We start from the raw sequence: 18836 nt of genomic DNA on the forward strand, positions 1-18836 counted from the left end.
TAGTTGTCCTTGTATACCACTATTAAAGATTATTTTCAGCCTCAAATCGCAAAAGAAAAATATGAGAACGTTCAGCCTCAGCTCCAAAATTAGACGTTCGTATATAAAAAATAGACTACGAGTTGTCCCTCTTTCGCTTAATCTAAGCGAAAGAGGGACTACTCGTAGTCTAATAAAAATTGGAAGTGTAATTCAGTTAAACTAGCATTTCTAATGCTGTTCTCCTTCTGTGCCAGTTTGGTGGAGGAAAGCTAAACTGTCAGTGTTATGTAGGCATGTGTAGTGTCGCTCTGTCCTTTTAAAACACGGCTTCCGCCTGTTTGGTTCTTAGGCCACAGACCAATGCAAGGCGACATGAAAAGGTTTGAAATTCAGACGGGGAAATGCTTAACTTCACGAACGGGCCAAGAGAACACCCCACGCAGAGAAGATCAGAGAAAAAAATAACGTGAGCCGATGATCATTGTGACGTGGGAATCGTTTGGAAGGTTTTTTTCCGACCCGGGACCCGCTCACATTTTCCCTTCTCATGAGGAAAGGGCTGAGGACCTTACTGGAAGAGACCTACATATATGCATATAGGCCATATTTTGCTTAGCAAACTTTAAAAACTAAATAATTTAAATCCTACCAGCCCCCTCCAACACCCCCGTCCAGGTATCGGGTCGAACTTTAGTCCTGCGAGAAGTCAGGAGACATCATCAGCCGATAATCGATACAAAGGATGCGAGCCCGCGATACGAGACAAGGACCGTATACCAAAAAAAAAAAAACCAAGATGGAGGCGAAGAACTGTCATGAACGAGTTCTTTCTCGCATATTTCACGTATCTTTAACAACAGGAATCGTCCTTATTTTAGTCCTTAAAGATACAGGTAACGCAGATGACGATCTTTATGTCTTAGTAATTTCTTGATTCGTATTTTAAAGCCAGGATTTTGACGACATAAGCTTGTGTTTCAGAACTTAGACGAGCTTGTTTCAACGGGAACTGGTTCTATGTCGCAGCTTTTTTGTCGCTTTGCTTCATTGGATTTATTTTCTACTTTGTGGCAAGTTGTATGGATCCTGGATTTGCAGAAATAAGCGACGAAAAAAGTATAATGGTTACGTTTGAGGTAAGATTGATCTCCCTTGACGTGAGTCAACATGAGCATTTATAAGCTTCTGAGCTTAAGTTGTTGAATTCAGGTGATGGAGATGAATTATTTATACCAAATAAATAAACTCAAGTTTGATTTCAGTTTGCTCGGTAGTTATCTCGAAGGAGGACTCCTTTCATTTGGTTTACCAATGATCAATTTTTATACGGTCAAAGACCAATTCCCAATTTTTCTACATTCACAAATCCATTTTTTTGCTTTTCTGTCTGGTTTCAAAAACATTTTGGTAATCAGCTGTGAAGTTTTCTGGCCCTATAGCACACGGAATGGGGAAACCTCATCAGGTTGAAGTACACAATGTAATGTGATTAGTAATGTAGTTGTTTTTATTAAAAAGGCAAAGGAAAAATTCCCTGAATCACAGAGAAACAACAAAATAAATGGAAAGCTGTAATTTGTGATTCAGATTAACTTTGCCAGTCAGATGTAAATTTGATAGTAGGTTGGCAAGTTACTTTTTTATGGCCTGAGAGAAAGAAGCAGGCATGTTGCATTCTGGGGTCCCAGATGTGCAGGGAAGCAACTCTCAAGTGCCTCAACACTTTTAACTAGAATGTCGGACCTCAGGACTAATTTTGGAGATTGTCAGCATAAATTTGATTGGTACTGTAGATAATGTGACCACAAGTCAGAATGAGTAAATATCATCACAGTGTGTCTTTTTCAATGCTGGAAATAGCACCATGTTATGGAACAAAAAATTAAAGCAGCTTTCCCTCTGGCCTGGCAAAAGTTAATCTGCTTAAGAAATAAACACCATTGGCTGTAAGATGCAACTTTACCTCTTTGCTAATGGCAATCCTGTAACTCTCTGTAGAAAACAGAGCAAGATTCAGAAAGCCAATCAGATGGGGAGGATGCAGAAGAATCCTGTAAAATATTGGCTACACCACCTCTAGGTGGTGCAAGATTACGGCGCTGTGGATACTGCGCAATATTGCAGCCACTGCGAGCTAAGCACTGTGAAGACTGTGGTCGCTGTGTGCGAAGATATGATCACCACTGTCCATGGCTTGGAAATTGTGTAGGGGAGAGAAATCACAGATTCTTTTGGTGCTTTCTCCTAACTCAGTGTGTACTCATTGCATGGGCCACTGAAATTACTTGGTGAGAGTTCTTTGCCATTGCTACTTCTAATTTCATTAAAAATTATTAATCTAATAACTATATACAGTCTGTAATGTTATTATAATACATGAACAAATTTATGTGGTCTTTCATATATTTACTTGTATAATACATGAACTGATAACGTGTCTTTTCTGTTCTACCAAAATGGCTGCTGTGTTATTATTTGGCCTTTGTCACTATGTCTTTGTCATCAATGTGAGATGTTTCCTAAACTTAGAGATTTTAACTTTGCATAATGTAGAAGTTTAAAAGGTCATGTGTGTAGTTTTAAGTTTGTTATACCATGACTTTGTAATTTTAAGTCATCCATTACTCTCCCTCCATCTTTCCCTTCCTCCCTCCCTCTCTCCCTTTATCCTTGCCTCCCTCCTAACAAACCTCCCTCCATCCCCCTGTCCCTCCTTGCTAGCCGCCTCCTGAGTACCTTCCTCCGGCCTTCTATCCCTCCCTACCTCTCTCAGGTCCCTTTTACTCCCATTATTTAGTTTGATTAAAGTGCATGTGATGGCTGGTTACTGTAAAATTATGTTGGCTTAAATATGTAAGGATTTTCAATAAATTAAATAAAGTTTTCTGTTTTTTAGGTATGCTTTTGTATACAAGAAAGCCTGGCTGGCATGGTTCCTTGCCAATGGTTTCCTCATTTTTGCAATGTTTGTCCTGTGTCTCACTTTTCTCGTAGTTTTTCTTCTGTTTTGTTGTCATTCTTATTTGATGTTTACAGCTCAGACTACTTGGGAGTACATGTCCCGCTCAAGAATTTCTTATCTAAAGACCCTCAGTGAGGATGTGAATCCCTTTGATCAAGGAGTGTTCTGTAATGTGTACAGCTTCTTGTGCCGATGTCGAGTTCAAAAGTGGGAAGTTTTGCTGCGACAGAGAGATCGATGGGCCTAGAAACTACCACTTAGTATACATTAGGTTTATTTCTGTACAATGTAATTTAAAAACGTTTTATTTTTCCAAATTGACGTTTTGCCAATGGGGTGCTTGTGAATTAGTACTCTGAGTTGATTGTAGCATGAGATTTTTGTACCCAAATTTGTTTCCCATGCTCATTCCTCCACATGGTCAAAAGAGAGCCAGCTTGGCAGCTGGAAAATTTTGAGTCTTGTTTTTCAGAAAGTTAGATTTTCTGTACCTACATGTATAGTATATAAAATAACCATGCTCAATTTGTATAATTGATTAAGATAATATATCTACAGTCTATTATTAATTAGTCTGCTGTACAGGGTTATGCAATCCTGAGTTCCATATTTATGGCTGTGCCTACATTACATCTCACGTTGCAGGGGACCACATCTGAAGACTTTTCCAAAAGACTGAAAACTATTAGTATTCTGGTTAGTATAGTTTAGAGGCCATCATTTGTCACTCTCCTTGGTTTGTGCTCTTATAACATATATAGTTTACATTAGAGATGTTGCTAGGTAACACCAAGTTTCTTTTACTGACTAGTATTTATCCTATTTCTGATTTGGATTATAGTCATTAGAGGAGACTAACTAACTACAAGTGTATGTTTGGAAAGTATGACATAAAAATTCTTCTTATTTTGCCACCATAATTTTTCAAAATCGTAGTTGTTCCCCATTAGGGGAAGCTTGGCTACATGTCATAAGAATGATTTACAGCTTGTACATAAATTAAGTCAGTGGCTCTAGAGAGAATAACATACTTAATTTGTTGAAATATTGGAACATAGAGGATGTAATGCGACAATAAGACGTGTGCTGTTGGATACTCGTTCCCAGTGAAATGTTGTTACTGACTACAGTGTTGAATTTATAAATGGCTGAAATACCATGTACAACAGATCTCTATTAATTGTTATAAAAGACTAAGTTATGTATGATATATAATTAGTAGTTTAAAGAGAAAAAATGCATGTCACGTTAGTGTTATGTCATGTGTGACATTATGTTCTGTCGCGTGACATTTTTTCCTGTGCGAGGGTTGTGAGAGTTGTTCCTTACTTCTGAGTATGAAATTTCTTGGAGTTGCAATCGCAATAAAGAAATCATGACCTTGATAAATGGTTTAAAAAAATATGTATGCCCGCATTAAAACCAATAATGCCGTTTTGACAACAGTATTAAAGTAATGCTGCACGGGTCCATCCTTTGGCGAGGGGGGTGAATAGGTTTTCGGATTGACGGATTTGGCCTTAAAATGCGCACGGATTTTGGATTTTTGCGGTAAATCGAGCGGATTCGCGGATTTTGAAAACACAGTGGATCGTGGATCAGCTGTGAATTTTGGCGCGGATTCCGGATAGTGCCTGTCTTGATGTTCCTAAACGAAATATGGATCAAAGATCTTTCTTGAGCCTTGGTCGGTATGCTAATGAGGTCATCCAGATTATTTCTTTTTCGAACGAAGCTCATTAAATTCAGGTGTGAGACTGTTATTGGAATTGCGGTCATCAAGCATGCTGCCCTCTTTACTATTTGTGCGAAATTAACAATGGCATTCACATTTACCAGTTTGCCGTTGAAGTTTTGGCGGACCGACGGATTTGGCGAAAAAAAGGTACAGATCGGCAGATTTGCACACCCGTATTTACCCCCCCCCCCCCCCCCCCTCTTTGGTCCATCCCTTGAATTGGGGCCCCTCCATAACCTGTGATCAGGCGTTCTTTTTTTAGGAAAAAAAAAAAAAGAAAGAAAGAAAAATAGAAAAAAAAAAAGAACGCCTGATCGCAGGTTAACCGTCTCCATTGAAATGCCTGCTGGGGTGAGCATGCCCCTTATGCGGTCTTGATTGGCAAGAACTTCATGGTAGGACACATATAGTCGCCTTCCCCATCACCCGTTAAATGCTAAGCGCAGTCCAGCAAACAGCACTGAATAAATGCTAATTACAAACAAACAGCAGTACATAAATGCTAACCGCAACCAAACACAGTATATAAATGCTAACCGCAAGCAAACGGCAGAATATAAAAGCAAACTGCAGGTAGACTATATGGGTGGCCTACCATGAATTGTATGCCTGTTGATTGTATGCCTCTTGACCTGGTTTCTAACCTAATGAGCCCGACCAAATAGAATACAATTTTGTCCCAGACCACGCCGTTTTGTGGCTGGTACCCAAGCTGCCGGCGTTTAAGATTCCTTCAGCCAGTTCCGTCACAACTAGTGAAGCAGAACGAATAATCCCAAGAATTAAGTAAGCTCGGTTTGATCTCGTCGATCTTAGGATTTATCATTAATAGGACCTTGTGGCCAGGTCAAAGTCAACATGGCAATGTGAGACGGCTGTGCTGTGTTGTGCATGCTGTACTGTGAGCAGCTTTCAGAATTTCAAACAAGATAAACACTGCTTTAATCGGCCAGAAAGTCATGGAAAGGTAAGTTTTCGAAACTCAATCGCTTCATCTATACCGCAGACGGGATCGCTTTTGAGTTTATGATTCTCTTCAGTGACAAGAACTAAGGGAAGTACCTTATGAAATCGGCACCCCTGATTTTAGGTCTTTAGTTCAAAATCAGCCACCTCAAGAGGTAAAATTCATTAACATCGGCTCATCATATAAAAAGTGTCGTAAATGAATTTGCCTCAAAATTCCCCCAGGGCCCCAGAGGGTTTTTTTCTCGAGGCCAAGCCGGCGGTCAGTGGCGAGGAAACAAAACCCTGGTCTTATTTTTCGCCTCTGGTCGCCGCGTCTGTTCCCGAGAAAGAAAAATAAGATCTCTATCACCTGTGGCAGAGTACTCTATATTGTACAACGACTATTTGAACTTGTCTGAGTCATCCCTTGTAATATATCTACTATTCCCTTGGGTGCTCTCAGGGTACTTCAACGCAATATTAGCATGATTAGTGAATGTCAGTTTGACCGTGTAAATGGGTAGTGCCGAGCCGAAATTGTTTGGGCACGGTGCCGATTTTTTAGCGCGTGTAAATGGGGTTTGAGTCACCTCTCACCCCCAGTCTACTTTTTAAAATTAATTTATCGCGCAAGGACTTCAAAACCTTTGAAGGGCAGCTAGCCAAGCTGTCAGTTTGTTTCCAAAAAATGTTTTCTCAGATATCAGGTGGAAAGTTCTATACTGAAGTTTTCGTTAATTTCAAAAAAACAAAAACAAAAACAAACAAACAAACAAACAAACAAAAAACCTGCGAAACAGCGCGAAAAATACCCCTTAAAGCTGAATTTTTATAATCAATGCGGTTCCTAAGCTACGTAGTCTCAGAAAGTACCCACTAGTCGAAGGGTACTGTCGCCAAATATCCTTCCTTGCCTTCAAGATTTACACCAAGGCGGAGAATTTTGGGTTTTCAAGTCGAAACTTTTTCCAGTAACCTAGTATTAGCTACAACCGAGACCAAAAAAAATTCTTCTTTTTCTTATTTTGCTCGTAACAAAGTTTACTACTGTGTTCGTTCGGGATGAAGTGGCACTTAAAATTTGTCAAAAAAAAAAAAATCAAATTATCTGTCCCTTCCCGCAGCACTTGTAAATGCGTTGAGTGTATAAAAAGATCACCCCTAGCCTCGATCGGCGTTTAAAGTTTCCCAAATAGCCTACATTAACTGACTACAAGACCTAGATTCTCTCTCACTATAAACCAGGGCCAGCTTTTAATCCCGCGGGCTGTTTGTTGAACTGCCGTTGCTATCAATGTTTAAAACTGAGAAATATCATAATAATCATCTGTCTGCCGAATTATAATATCTTATTAAACTCCATCGTAAATTATCAGGCTGAGGATGTACACGTTTCACTCTCACATTGGGACTGTTAACCGGCTAAGAGTTAGTTCAGCTCGTGTTATGATACATGTGAATCAGTCAAAACTCACTTAAAAGGAAACATCCGGTACACAGGTCCCAGCGAAGCAAAATGAAAGCTCCTATAGAAATTGCCAGTTGAAACGGTAGCTAAAAAAGTTCTACTATTCGACAGCTGCGGTCAGTGCTATTTTGCATTTTGTTTCCCTCGTTGGTTCAGTTGGCGTCAATCAACGTTTAATTTATGCTCTTTTTAATAATGTAATCTTCAGGGATCAAGAGTTATAAATTAAGATCAAAAAAGTATTTGATATGTGACCACCGATAGTTTATCATTTGTAGTCAGCCCAGGTTAGTCCTCCTGTAATTTTAGGGCCTGCCTGCCCACAAAGTGAGTTTTATGACTTCAAGTTGTCCATCTCAGTTTATCAAGAGTACTTAAGTTCCGAACAAAACCTATCGATGGTCATGTTTGGGTTTGTCTACTGGCCTTGGTCTGAATCTCCCACAAAGGTCCTGTTTAGGCTTCTTGTTCTCTAAACTTTGATTTCTATTGATTGTTTCAAAAACTTTGTAGTTCTGAAAGTCGCGTAAATTGGTGTTTGGGTTGATATTCTAAAAGTGTGTTTAATCCGCCATGGTCAGTTCGTCCCATGTGGCCCACACAAAGCTACCGACTTAAATACGTATGGTATTTAAGTGCGTGTCCATTCGCTAATCAGGTAGTAGAACTCTAGAGGCAGAAGTAGCCTAAGAACTAAGCGGAGAACTCTAACACAAGCAAAAATTTCATAAAGCCACCAAAATACGTACCGTCAGACTGGTAAAATAATGACAACAAAAAGAATATCAGTTTGTCCGACCATAAATCAAAAGAAAAAGAAAAAAAATAAATCATGAGACAATATTTACACTTTGTAGCACTTGTGCATGCAGACCCTTACATGTAAATGTGGTATTTTGAAACTGGTAGAACTGTCAAATGTTCTGCTCTTTCATACAACTGTGCAGAGCGGTTTTATCTAGACTGCGATGAAGGCGCTAAAAGTCAAAGGAGGGGGCAGGCTAGGTTTTATCAACCCAAACAATATTAAGCAAGATCAAATAAAGACAAATATATATCCATGGCAATCATCAAGACGTGTAAATAAATTTCACAGTCCAGTAAACGCAATATCCTGCCGCCCACGGAACTCGCGGTTCTCTCGCCCACTATGACGTCATTGTTATTTGCCTGGGTTATTTGCGTGTTCGTTCAGCGGCGCTTGGGAATTTCATGAATAATTTACCTCGAGGGTTTAGGTAGTTTGTTGATATGCTTGGTAGAGAACGTAACTCTTAAACAAAGACGGTCTTCATCGTGCGGGAATAATCAGCCAGGTTGGAGAAATCACGGGCCAAAGTAACCCCTTCCTCTCGCAACGAGGGGAAGTGGCTGAAACGCGGACTTTCAAGGTGAGTAAAAACGCTGTTGGCGTGACAACACAACAGCTAGTAAGGTTAAAAGATAAATTGAACGTAACGTTTCATTCCATCACACTGTACACGTAGAATAAGCGCCAAACGTGTAGGCTTCTTATAAAACCGAAATCACACTTTTTGACATGCATGTGGCCTTAGACAAACGGCAAATAACATTAGGTCAAAACTTGCTTGTAAACCAATATCGTTTTACATTATTTAAACGTATTGATACAATGCGTTATTACAGCAACAACTATCCCCACAGTTAACACAGCCACCTGGGAAGATTAATCAAAACAAAATTCGACCGCAGGTTCAGCGTGTTTCAAGCAAGGGCTTGGGCTGAAAGCATTACGATAACTGGGAGATTAAGAGCCGGTTGACGAAATCGACGAACCATTTCATTACGAAGCCATGTTGCCCTCGGCGAGTTCACAATAACGTAATAAGCTTAATTAATCCAAGTATGTTATCGAGTTCGCATGCTCAGTTTTCAATCTTTCTTTTTTTTTTCCTTCCACTGATCCATATGTCATGTAGTTTGAGTAGCAAGCGCGATCTTAAAGAGATTTAAGGAATCCCTACAATCACCAATAATATTTGGATTTTGGTTTCCGAGAGGTGGATGGTATGCAAAGCCATTCCAAGACAGTCACGTATAGCCTTGACCTCACACATCATGGCTACTCAATTCTCGAAACAACAACACGTGGCGTTTCTGCTACGTGGATCGGCATCATGTATAAAATGTTCAATAGTGAAAGCGGCTATCTGCATATTCCATGTGACTTTCGCCGAAGTCAATTAGAATTTGAATGGCTGGTCGTAATAGACCTTAATACCGTCAACCATGTCATGGTGTGTTATTGTATTTCATCGTCTCCGTAACAGTATCTAGGGACGACGGGTCAGGAAAAACATGGTAGTTTGCTCAGAGAGCCATAGCTTTCGACTGGTGGAGGTCGAGCGTAGCCACGTTTTCTGTTATTAATCTCTCAGCGGGGTAATTAGAGGGTTTGATTTCCACCTTTAATTTGCTAATGACAAATGACGTTTTGAACATTTACGGTGACACTGATACACAAACCAGAAACAAAACTCAGGGTCTTGTTTGAAGTAAGACTGCTCTTTGATCAGTTTGATCACGAAGATCAACATAATCGGTACACAATGGAATTTTTGAAGCTGCTCAGCTATTCGACGCAGTTCCACTAATGGCGTTAAGTTTGATTGAAGGTAACGTCTCAAACACGGTCATTTTCATACGCTTTCATCTTCATGATTATTCGTCTTTTCCTGTTAGAGAATGTACGTTACAAGAGGCTGGCACCATGCAATATCAAGTCTCTGCTATCTTTGATATTTACCGAGCATACAATACCTTTATTTGTTGACTAATGCCGCAACTGACAAGTTGCGTATATGAAGCAACAAGGTATGTTCTTTCTTCGTTCCCGAGGATAATGACATGGATATTCTAGTCCATAATGATGAACGAGATCATCAAATGTGTGGCCTGTAAAACCAAGTCATCTTTTTTCTCAGTATTAGCATGATCACATAATAAACACACAAAAAAATTAATCAATGATCAGTGGTGACCACACTGGCGACGATGACGACGACGACTTTATCGATGATGATGACAGTGAAGGTGGTTGTAATGATGGCAGTTACCGTGATATCGACTACGGCGCGGCGGTAATGATGCTAATGATTACGATAACATGACGATATGATGATGGTAGCATTAATTATTGTGTGTGATCGCAATGATGTTGTGTATCGCCTCTGAATTCGTGAAACCGTCAAATGTTGTTGCATTCGAGGAGCGCTCTTGCACGTCACTTGATGGTATATTGTTTGTTTCAAATGCAGCCAGCGTGTGTTGTACGCCTACCGGAAGGAAGACCGCGATGGAGATGGAGAACCAGACCCACAACCTATCCCAGGATCCTTCAGTGGTAGAGTACCCCAAATTGTCGAGCTGGTCACGGTGAGTTCAAATGTAGTCGGAGTTCTTCTCATGTCAAAATGCATGATCGTGTTGGAATTTACAAAACATTATATAATTGCCTAGACTTTCTAAAAGTCATTTCCAATGATATTTCCATTGTTAGTTTCGCCCTTGGAAAGGTCGACCTCTCGCGACTTACGTCGCCCGCGCTCGCCCTCGCGATTTCGTCGCTCGAAGATTAAGCTCGTCGCTCGAGATAAGTAAGTCAAGGTTTAAGAAACGGTCGACTTGTGGCAAGTCTAATGATTGCCTTGGTACACAGAAATCGAATAGGTTATGCACAAAAACCGTTTACGGTGGTGCACATGAGGACTTTTTTAAAGTTGAAATTGCGGGTCACGGAACACCGCATTTAACATCGCAAAACAAAACAAAACAGCAAATACTGCAAAGTCGTAGTTAGTCATTGTGGCTGCCCGTTTCGTTGTGACCAGGGCTAAAAAAGAGAGTCGTATATCACTAACGCCTGATTTTGTTTATGTTGACAGAAAGGACATCATTTCTTCCAGAAGCGTATGGAAAACCTTGGAAGTAGCGTGTTCAAATGTAGCTTTTTTGGTGCACCTTTTGTGGCCATAACAGATTACGAGGGAATACAGTGCATCTTCAACCCAAGATTGGTAAGATGCTTTCATTCGCAGTGACTGAGAAATGCAACTGTACCTACCTAAGTTACCCTCCCTCCGGCGGACCATTTGAACTTAGAACTGAGTCCCAAAGTATTCCCTGGCAGCCAAATTACTGATAGTAAAACCTCTCCCAAACTACCACTTAGTGACACTTTGCGCTAACGTGTGAAATACGTTTCAACGCTCGTAGAGAAATTTCGTATCACCAAGCGGCCACGTAATGTCCTCTATTTCTTTAATACTTTTAGTTTTTGTAGTTTTTAGTATCATTAATAGAATTGTGCAACTTCTTCCTTCATAGGTAGAAAAGGAAAAAGGATTTGGCAATTTTCGGTTCAATCACAACCTCCTGGGGGACCATGTACCTTCCATGTTTGAAAATGGCGAAAGACATAGACAGCAAAAGTCGTTCTTGATCGCAGTTTGTCAGAACATGCTAAGAATGGGTCGACTTATACCCAACATCATGGACATTGTCCCAGAACATCTCATCAAATGGAACTTCAAGGAAGGTAAGCTTGCTGAAATATGGAAAATACCCTTAATCCCTTAAATCTTTATCCGTTTTACGGATTTAAAGGATCATTTAAACTCTTGCACAGTAACATCTGCAGCAATGGTTCCTTACCTCACCAATTGTAAGTAGATTGAAAAGCGTTAATAATTGGCGATATGGTTCTAAGGGTTACTTTCCCCAGTCTTTGGAATGGCCAGGATTTTTCATGTTGATCTTGCGCTGATGTTCACTTTTCATACATCTATTGGAAGTTTTCTTCATCTGCCACTTCTCAACAATCAAAGGGTGGGCATTTCATGCTAGAGAATGAGTCTTTTTCTCAAGTTTGTTTCGTGCTGTTCAGTCAATATTTTGTTGTCACAGGTCAGGGTAGCCCTAGCCAAGAGGAATGGGAAGAGAGAATCCTTCATCTTGCCATGGACGTGTTAAGTGAAACCATGCTGGGGATAAGGCTGAGTGGACACAGTTTTTTACAGTGGCGATTTGAAGTTCTCAAGGAAGAAAAGTAAGTTGACTGAGAGGAAATTTTCAGGACTACATACAGTAGTTGTGGTTCAGTCTTAACGCATAGCCAGGCTACATATAACCTTGCAAGAAGATTAATTAAAGACGCAGCGGAAGAATTTGTCTATGACTAAGTCGCTAGTAGATAAATGGCTAAGTATTGGGTAATCATTCCCAATAACCTAAATATGACCGGTTTTTGCTATTTCAAAACTGTATTCAAAACTATGTCAATACAAAGGCAATCCAAATCTCGCTGAAATGTTGCTTTAAAGGAGAACTCAAGGCCGATTTTAAGAAAATAAATCACAAGAATGACCTTGGATCTTGATGTAGTTTGATACTTTTTGATACTTAGTTAAGTTGGCTGTCGTGAATGCTCCTTTAAAAGTAGAATTTAATGTAACCATGTTCACAGGACGTGTTTCGGAAGACCTACTGGGAAATACAAGAAAGCGCTACACGCATTTAACCACTTGAAAGATGCCATCGCAAATGCTCCAGATGTCGACCCGATCTTTAAGGAGGCCGCCAACCAAGGTCTAACTGAAGAAGAGGCAGTACTAGAAATTCTTTGGATGTTAAAGTAAGATTCAATTTTTGTACACAATAGTTCGACATACAAGTATTCCATTTTACTGATCTTCGGTTATTATTGTTTAGCCGTTAAATTTAGATTTTTGTCGGCGGGTCTGCTTATTTTTTGTCAATTTGATATATAGACCCAATTCAATGTCTCAGTGACTACCTCGCATATTCCACTGCACCTATTTGTAATCCTCAATATGTTTATCTATCGCTTTGAACACACCGTTTAGAGCTAGTCGATGTAATAGAGTGGCCTAAATTTTGTCAGCAAGTAAAAGTTGAAGAGGATAACGAGGAAAAAAAGAAACATCTTTACGCCCAGGCCAAGGAAGGAAAAGTAACGAAAACAGAAACCACTTATAGTGGAAACTATTTACAGGTTCCTTTAGTTTTGCCAAACTTCGTAGGACATTGCTTTACTTTTTCCCTCCTCTAGCTTGCGTTTTCGTGTTTTTCCCGGTCCTTCAACTTGAAACTGAAAAGCCCGCAAAATCCTTTAGGGGCTATTTAGTCATTTGAAGGACATAATGTTTTCTGAAGGACTTATTGTGTTCTGTCCATCAACGCGTCTTTGATCTCTTTGCAGCTTCAATGCCGCCCCTGGTACTGGAGCCGCCATGCGGTCAGCAGCTGCTCGCCTGTCCATCATGTCGTGCGAGGAGCGTACAGAAATAAAGAAGGAGATCAGAGAATGCCTGGGACCGATTGGACTGAATCTTAAGACACTCCACAAAATGAAAAAACTGGATAACTTAGTTTGTGAGGTACGTTTGTGTAGTACTGAAACATTCTTTGTTTCAAAAGCTATTGCTGGATTTCTGAACAATTTCAGAATACTTTTTTCTTGTCTCTCACAGTTAGATAAGGAAAAAGGTCGGACATTTCTTAAATCGCTCTTTACGAAAAGTTAAAAGCCTTTGTAACTAATTCTGGTGAATTCGTCGTTTTTTCGTTATAAAAGCCTTTTTACAGTGGCGTAATGAACAAGAGACCATTGCTCGAGAAAGGCGCAGAAATACGCGTGCAAGCACTTTACGTACTAATAGCTACGAAAGATTTCAGAGTTGCTAATTATTAATAACTGTAGAATCGAAGAACCCCGCGTGGCTAAATTAAAATCATTCAAAAGGGATTTGACATTTGTTTTTGATGGTAAAACAAGAGAGGGAAGTTCATCCTCTGCACAAGTAGATTCATCAGAAGGCGAAGCATTTCTTACTTAGAGCTTGGGATTCAGAAGGAGGATCTTCTTTGTAGTTGCGGGGTGTCCTTCGAGCAAAGTATTCTGTAGTACATGTAGCTAAGTTGTGATTTTTCTGTCCTAGGTTCTGAGGATGTATCCTCCAGTCGCGTTATATTTTGGAGCAGCCAGGTAAGCCGACGAAAGCTGCATCGATAGTATAGATTAAGGCACTGAGACACAAATCAAAAGCACCACATCACAACATCGCGCAAATGTTAGCAAACCTCCAGGAACAAGCAATCCTGGAGTCTTGCCATTTGGGTTAATATTCTTGTAACCCAGATAGGTACGGATGCATTACATTGCTGATGTTTTTCTTTGCTTGTGACGACAGGAAGGGTTTCTACATGAAAGCCAACTCTGGAATTTACAAAATTGAAAAGGGACAAAAAATGGTTGGCAGCTGTCATCTAGCGCAGAGAGATCGTAAAGTGTTTGGTGTCCCTGGCTGCAAGGACGTGGATGAATTTGATCCTTCCAGATTTAACGCCAAGGTTAGTGACTCAGTAGTCACTTCACACGCTTCGCTTTTAAAAATTAATAATCTCAGTCAAGATTTCGAGTTGCTATTGGTAATACTGCCTTTGACACTAGTGGTAAAGTAAGCCATGCAAGTCCTCTATTAAGTCTGATTTAGAATTTATTTATTCTATGTTTTTAACTAAGTCAAACTGAGTAGTCAAGTCTGTTTTCAAGTCCGCTTAACCATGGCAGTACTTAACTCCACTTTACCTCGTAGCATTAAGGTACCATAAGTGTTTTGCTATTCACCCTTGATGGGCTAGTCCATCAAGGGCAGAGAGGTTCTAAGTGGGGTGTGGTGTAATCTCAGTTATCAATTACCTTGTCGGCAATTTTTAGGGTCTAAGTTAAAATTGCAGTCAATTTCACAGCCATCGGCAAATTGTGCGGATCTTTGCATCTTTGTGCAGATATCAGTTTAAAAAACACGTTATTTCGCAGCTTAGATGCAGTTAAAGTTTGACCAATTCTCAACTGTCACTTGAACCTTATTTATTCACAACGTCAAGCTACCAACAGGAGTCTATCAGGTTCCCCTAACAGTTGACCAATAGCCATTAGTGACAGGCACTATGTGAGTGAAGTATCTTGTCCAACAGCACAGCGCAAAGCCCGAAGCCAGGGCTCTGCTAGATCAGTGCAGGTTAAAAGGGCTGAAGGCATGCATTTTCTTTTCTAGGGCCTTAAAGCCAAGCTGATCTGTACTCACGGTCCATTATCAGACCCACCTTCTCCAGAGAACCACAAATGCACTGGAACGGTGAGTGACGAAGTGACGCGCATGGTCAGATATATATCCGAGCAGGGGAATAAGTACCAGTTGATGTCGAACAGAATAGGCCATTTCAGAGATACCTTGTTCCTCTGTTTCAAAACAAGTCTTCGCGTAAAACCTTTCTTATGAAAATAAGTTTGATTTGCTTGAAAATGAACCTATAGGCGGAACTCATTTTCATAAGAATGGTTTCGCGCGAAGACTCGTTTTGACACAGAGGTAAAAGGCCACTCGGAAATGGCCTATTCCTGTCAACTCTCCTTGACGGAGTTTTCGAAATTGCCATGATTGCGCCATGGTGCATTCTGGGCTGTTTAAGCTATTCTTTGATTGTTCATAAAAATAAGAAAGCACACGAGTGTTTTAGTGCAGCTAGCATTCGTTCACCTGTACCTTACCAAGCCAATACAATCCTCGACCCACTTGGGTTTTTTTTCTACTGTAAGCAGGCACATTGCTAATTTACAATCACTTTCTGGTATTTCTTTTCAGAACGTCGGATATGTGACAATCAAGTGTTTTGTTCTTTACTTGATCATGTTCTGCGACTGGAGTTTGGAAGAGAAACCCTATTGGACTGATAAATCGTAAGAGCTATCTTGGTGTATAAGTTCTACCTAAAAGTACGACTGGCTTTTGTAAAGAGCCTGTGTAACGGCCAATACCTTCATTTGCAGATATTTGTTCAGTAGAACCAAAATAGGTGCTATTCCTAGAATCTCCCAATTTGTCATAACTTCGCTAGCGTGTAGGCATGTACTGTCTCCTTGGAATAGTAGCACGTCTGCACGCAGCCTACTGGCGACTCGCACTTAAGTATTTTTGTTTCTTTAGGCTCGTGCGGTGTATATGGTGTTTGTTACACCGTCTATATGCATTATATGAAATAGCATGCATTCTTGGTAATATTTATTATGACGGCGGGTTTCATCTTCCATATTTAAAGTCAAATAATCCATTGGAGGCCAGGTTTCTCTTCATTCAATCATTCGTTCATTTATTCATTTTTTTTTTTCAGACTTGTGCGTTATGGAAATCCGGATGAACCCATTCGGCTGAAATACTTCAAGTACACTCGAGATAAGGTATCATTTAAATAAAACACACACACTTCTTGTGTGGATTTGTGATATTTTTGATATTTTCCTCGTTGTAACAATCCTTTGCCAAAGCCCGGATGAACTCTCTGATAGTTTCCTTAGAAGAGCTTTAAGCTCTGATCTCCCGCTGTCACACCTGCAGGTATAAACCAAATGACTGTTTTTTTGTCCGGGGTGGTTTGTATATATGGTGTGAGTTACACCCTCTATATGCATTGGTTTGTATGTATTTGTCACTGAGGTCGGAGTCCAGTACGAATTTAGAGAGCTTCATCGGTTTCATTAGTTCATAGGCATTTATTTGCTTAATGGTCTCTCCTGTCATTGTTCAACACGAGTGCTTTCGCATTCCGTTTCTCAGGAAGAGCTGTTACTACCTGATCAACCTGATAGCTCCAGTAGCGAAGACGAGACGAACGATGTTCCTGATCCGGCCGATAAAGAGTGTCCTGTGGAAGAACCAGATGAACAGGGTGCCTGCCCGGTTTGACAAATCACTGGCCCTCATCTTCAAGTTTTCATAACTGATTCTGCTGTAGTCAGAGCGTGGAAAGTTGTAGATCGATGGAAAATCCATGATTTGAATCGACTCCTACTCTCTCAGTACTCGTATTGGATACAAGCCATGTGTTCAAGCAAAGAATATGTTATTTGACACCATCGTACTCCTTGTATTATCAAGGGTATCTACTGAAAGCACGGTCGATAAGCGTGAAAAACATCGAAAAAGATTCGTGAAAGCATTACCTAAATTTAGTATTTTTTTCAAATTAAGTTAAAATACTTACGAGGGCACTAAAGGATAATTTGGAATTCTCTCTTTTTCAAAGGATAGTGTGTGCATTGTTTTCTTTTTTGTGTTTACAGTTGTTCGCCCAAGAAGAGCATATTTTTCACCATCTCCTTTGTAAACATGTTTAATTACGTATTCGGAGTGCAATCTGCAGTAGAATCATTGGCGGGTTAGTTCATTGTGAATGACTGTTCCCAGTTGGAGTTTAATAGTCTGTGTACGACATGTAGCCTAGACTTGAGTTTTGTTTCAACACAATACGATCAAATGTACGTGCACGTGTTATTTTCCTGATATTATTAATTATTTTGATACTTCGTTAATAAGAAGATAATTTCGACTGTTGCCGATTAACGCATTTCTGTCCTTCATGAATGATAAGCTTGGTTATTTTTGCTACCCTGTTGATTCTGATTGTTCTTGTCGGCCCTTAACCAAGAACAGAACAGCAGAGAGGACAAACTCTTACTTTTGTAGAGAACGCTTAACAAAAAGTTTTAAAAACAGCAAAAAACAAAAATGTATTTTTTTGAAATTTATAATCGTTTTACTATTTCTATTGGAAGGTATTTTTCTCCTTGTTTACTCTTACGTAAGTATATTTTATGTACTCCGTTTAAAGAACCTAATGCCACAAAAAGTATTTAGTTCATGGTTCAAACCTGGACCCAACTTGCATTTACCTGCCTGTGTATATGTCAATCGTTTGTCGCCTCTCGTTTTATTTTTTAATTATTATTTTTAAAACGCCTTTGTATAGGTTAAATAGCAATCATTCTTGTTTGGGTCGGTTTATTTAAGAGTAAGTATATGGTTACTATAATTTATCTTCTGTAACATTTTATTCGTTCTTTCGGTAAAGACAAGAGAGGAAAACTTCTGTGAATAGGAGCTTGAGCTGCCTTTTACCCGTATTACAAACTAATATGATCTTAATATAACTTTGAAGATTGAACTACGTTTAATACATGTAAACGACTTATTTTCTTGATGGTTTTGTATATTGCACGGTCTAGAAGCTTATTAATAAACAACGCATTTTTACGGATGTTTTATATTGCGCAATCTAAATTTAGGTTCCTATATTGTAATCATCCTCTTCACCATTTACACTCTTTTTTTATAAGAATACACTTAAAGAATATCGAGGCTAAAATTTGCGAAATTTTAAGACTATTTTAAGAATAAACCGGAGGCTCAGATTTTGAAAGAATATCATTTTTTGTGTTGAGAATTTGTTAATGCAACACAGATACAGTAATCTGGTGTTGTGTCGGCATAGCCCACTTTGTTTTCCTATAATATAAGGATAAACCAGCAAAAAATAAGGATATTCAGCCTGGGCAGTAAAGACAAAATTCTTATAAAAAAAAGGAGCGTAGCCCCCGCCACCTTCACCATGCATAAACTAGCACGGATGCCTCTACCACTTTTAAATTTATGTGTTGCAATTTTTTCCTATTTCCTTTCTAAAATGTTAAAGAAACAAAAGAAGGTAGACTGCAAGCAGTCTCTCTTTTGCTCGAAGATCCGCTGGGGGGAAAAAGAAGACAGTTGCATGTACACTATATCGCGATTTCAAATGCTCCCCAGCTCTACGCAAGCACGCAAGTATAAGGGGAGAAAAAGTGTAAAAACATAAAAACAAGT

The 18836-nt window shown here is 39.6% G+C and overlaps 2 protein-coding genes across 4 annotated transcripts; both read left to right on the forward strand.

The window, feature by feature from the left end:
- The first annotated feature begins 354 nt into the window (after positions 1–354).
- LOC110051638 (palmitoyltransferase ZDHHC12-A-like) lies at positions 355–4333 on the forward strand. Its single transcript, XM_020757689.2, has 4 exons — positions 355–875; positions 964–1118; positions 1981–2270; positions 2879–4333. Exons 1-4 carry the CDS (start codon positions 725–727, stop codon positions 3189–3191), a joined length of 909 nt encoding a protein of 302 aa, XP_020613348.2. The 5' UTR covers positions 355–724; the 3' UTR covers positions 3192–4333.
- Positions 4334–5625: 1292 nt separating this feature from the next.
- LOC110051631 (uncharacterized) lies at positions 5626–18234 on the forward strand. 3 transcript variants are annotated; one of them, XM_089274454.1, is made up of 13 exons: positions 5626–5649; positions 10377–10494; positions 11004–11135; positions 11446–11656; positions 12025–12166; positions 12584–12751; positions 13340–13517; positions 14079–14125; positions 14331–14490; positions 15198–15278; positions 15786–15880; positions 16312–16378; positions 16755–18234. In XM_089274454.1, the coding sequence occupies exons 1-13, from the start codon at positions 5642–5644 to the stop codon at positions 16881–16883; spliced, it is 1536 nt and encodes a 511-aa protein (XP_089130580.1). In that variant the 5' UTR covers positions 5626–5641; the 3' UTR covers positions 16884–18234. The 3 variants fall into 3 exon arrangements, with proteins under 3 accessions (XP_089130580.1, XP_020613341.1, XP_020613342.1); XM_020757682.2 differs by lacking the exon at positions 5626–5649 and adding an exon at positions 8279–8489; XM_020757683.2 differs by lacking the exon at positions 5626–5649 and adding an exon at positions 8671–9734.
- Positions 18235–18836: the final 602 nt, after the last annotated feature.

Source organism: Orbicella faveolata, unplaced genomic scaffold, assembly GCF_042242905.1.
Source record: "Orbicella faveolata isolate gen_17 unplaced genomic scaffold, um_ofav_v1 contig_36, whole genome shotgun sequence".
Taxonomy (NCBI): domain Eukaryota; kingdom Metazoa; phylum Cnidaria; class Anthozoa; order Scleractinia; family Merulinidae; genus Orbicella; species Orbicella faveolata.

Coding starts and splice junctions, on each gene's coding strand:
- LOC110051638 (XM_020757689.2), top strand. CDS start 725: ATGCGAGCCCGCGATACGAGACAAGGACCGTATACCAAAAAAAAAAAA. Junction 876..963: donor TTTAGTCCTTAAAGATACAG/GTAACGCAGATG, acceptor CTTGTGTTTCAG/AACTTAGACGAGCTTGTTTC. Junction 1,119..1,980: donor GTATAATGGTTACGTTTGAG/GTAAGATTGATC, acceptor AACTCTCTGTAG/AAAACAGAGCAAGATTCAGA.
- LOC110051631 (XM_089274454.1), top strand. Junction 13,518..14,078: donor TGGATAACTTAGTTTGTGAG/GTACGTTTGTGT, acceptor TTTCTGTCCTAG/GTTCTGAGGATGTATCCTCC. Junction 14,126..14,330: donor TTATATTTTGGAGCAGCCAG/GTAAGCCGACGA, acceptor TTGTGACGACAG/GAAGGGTTTCTACATGAAAG.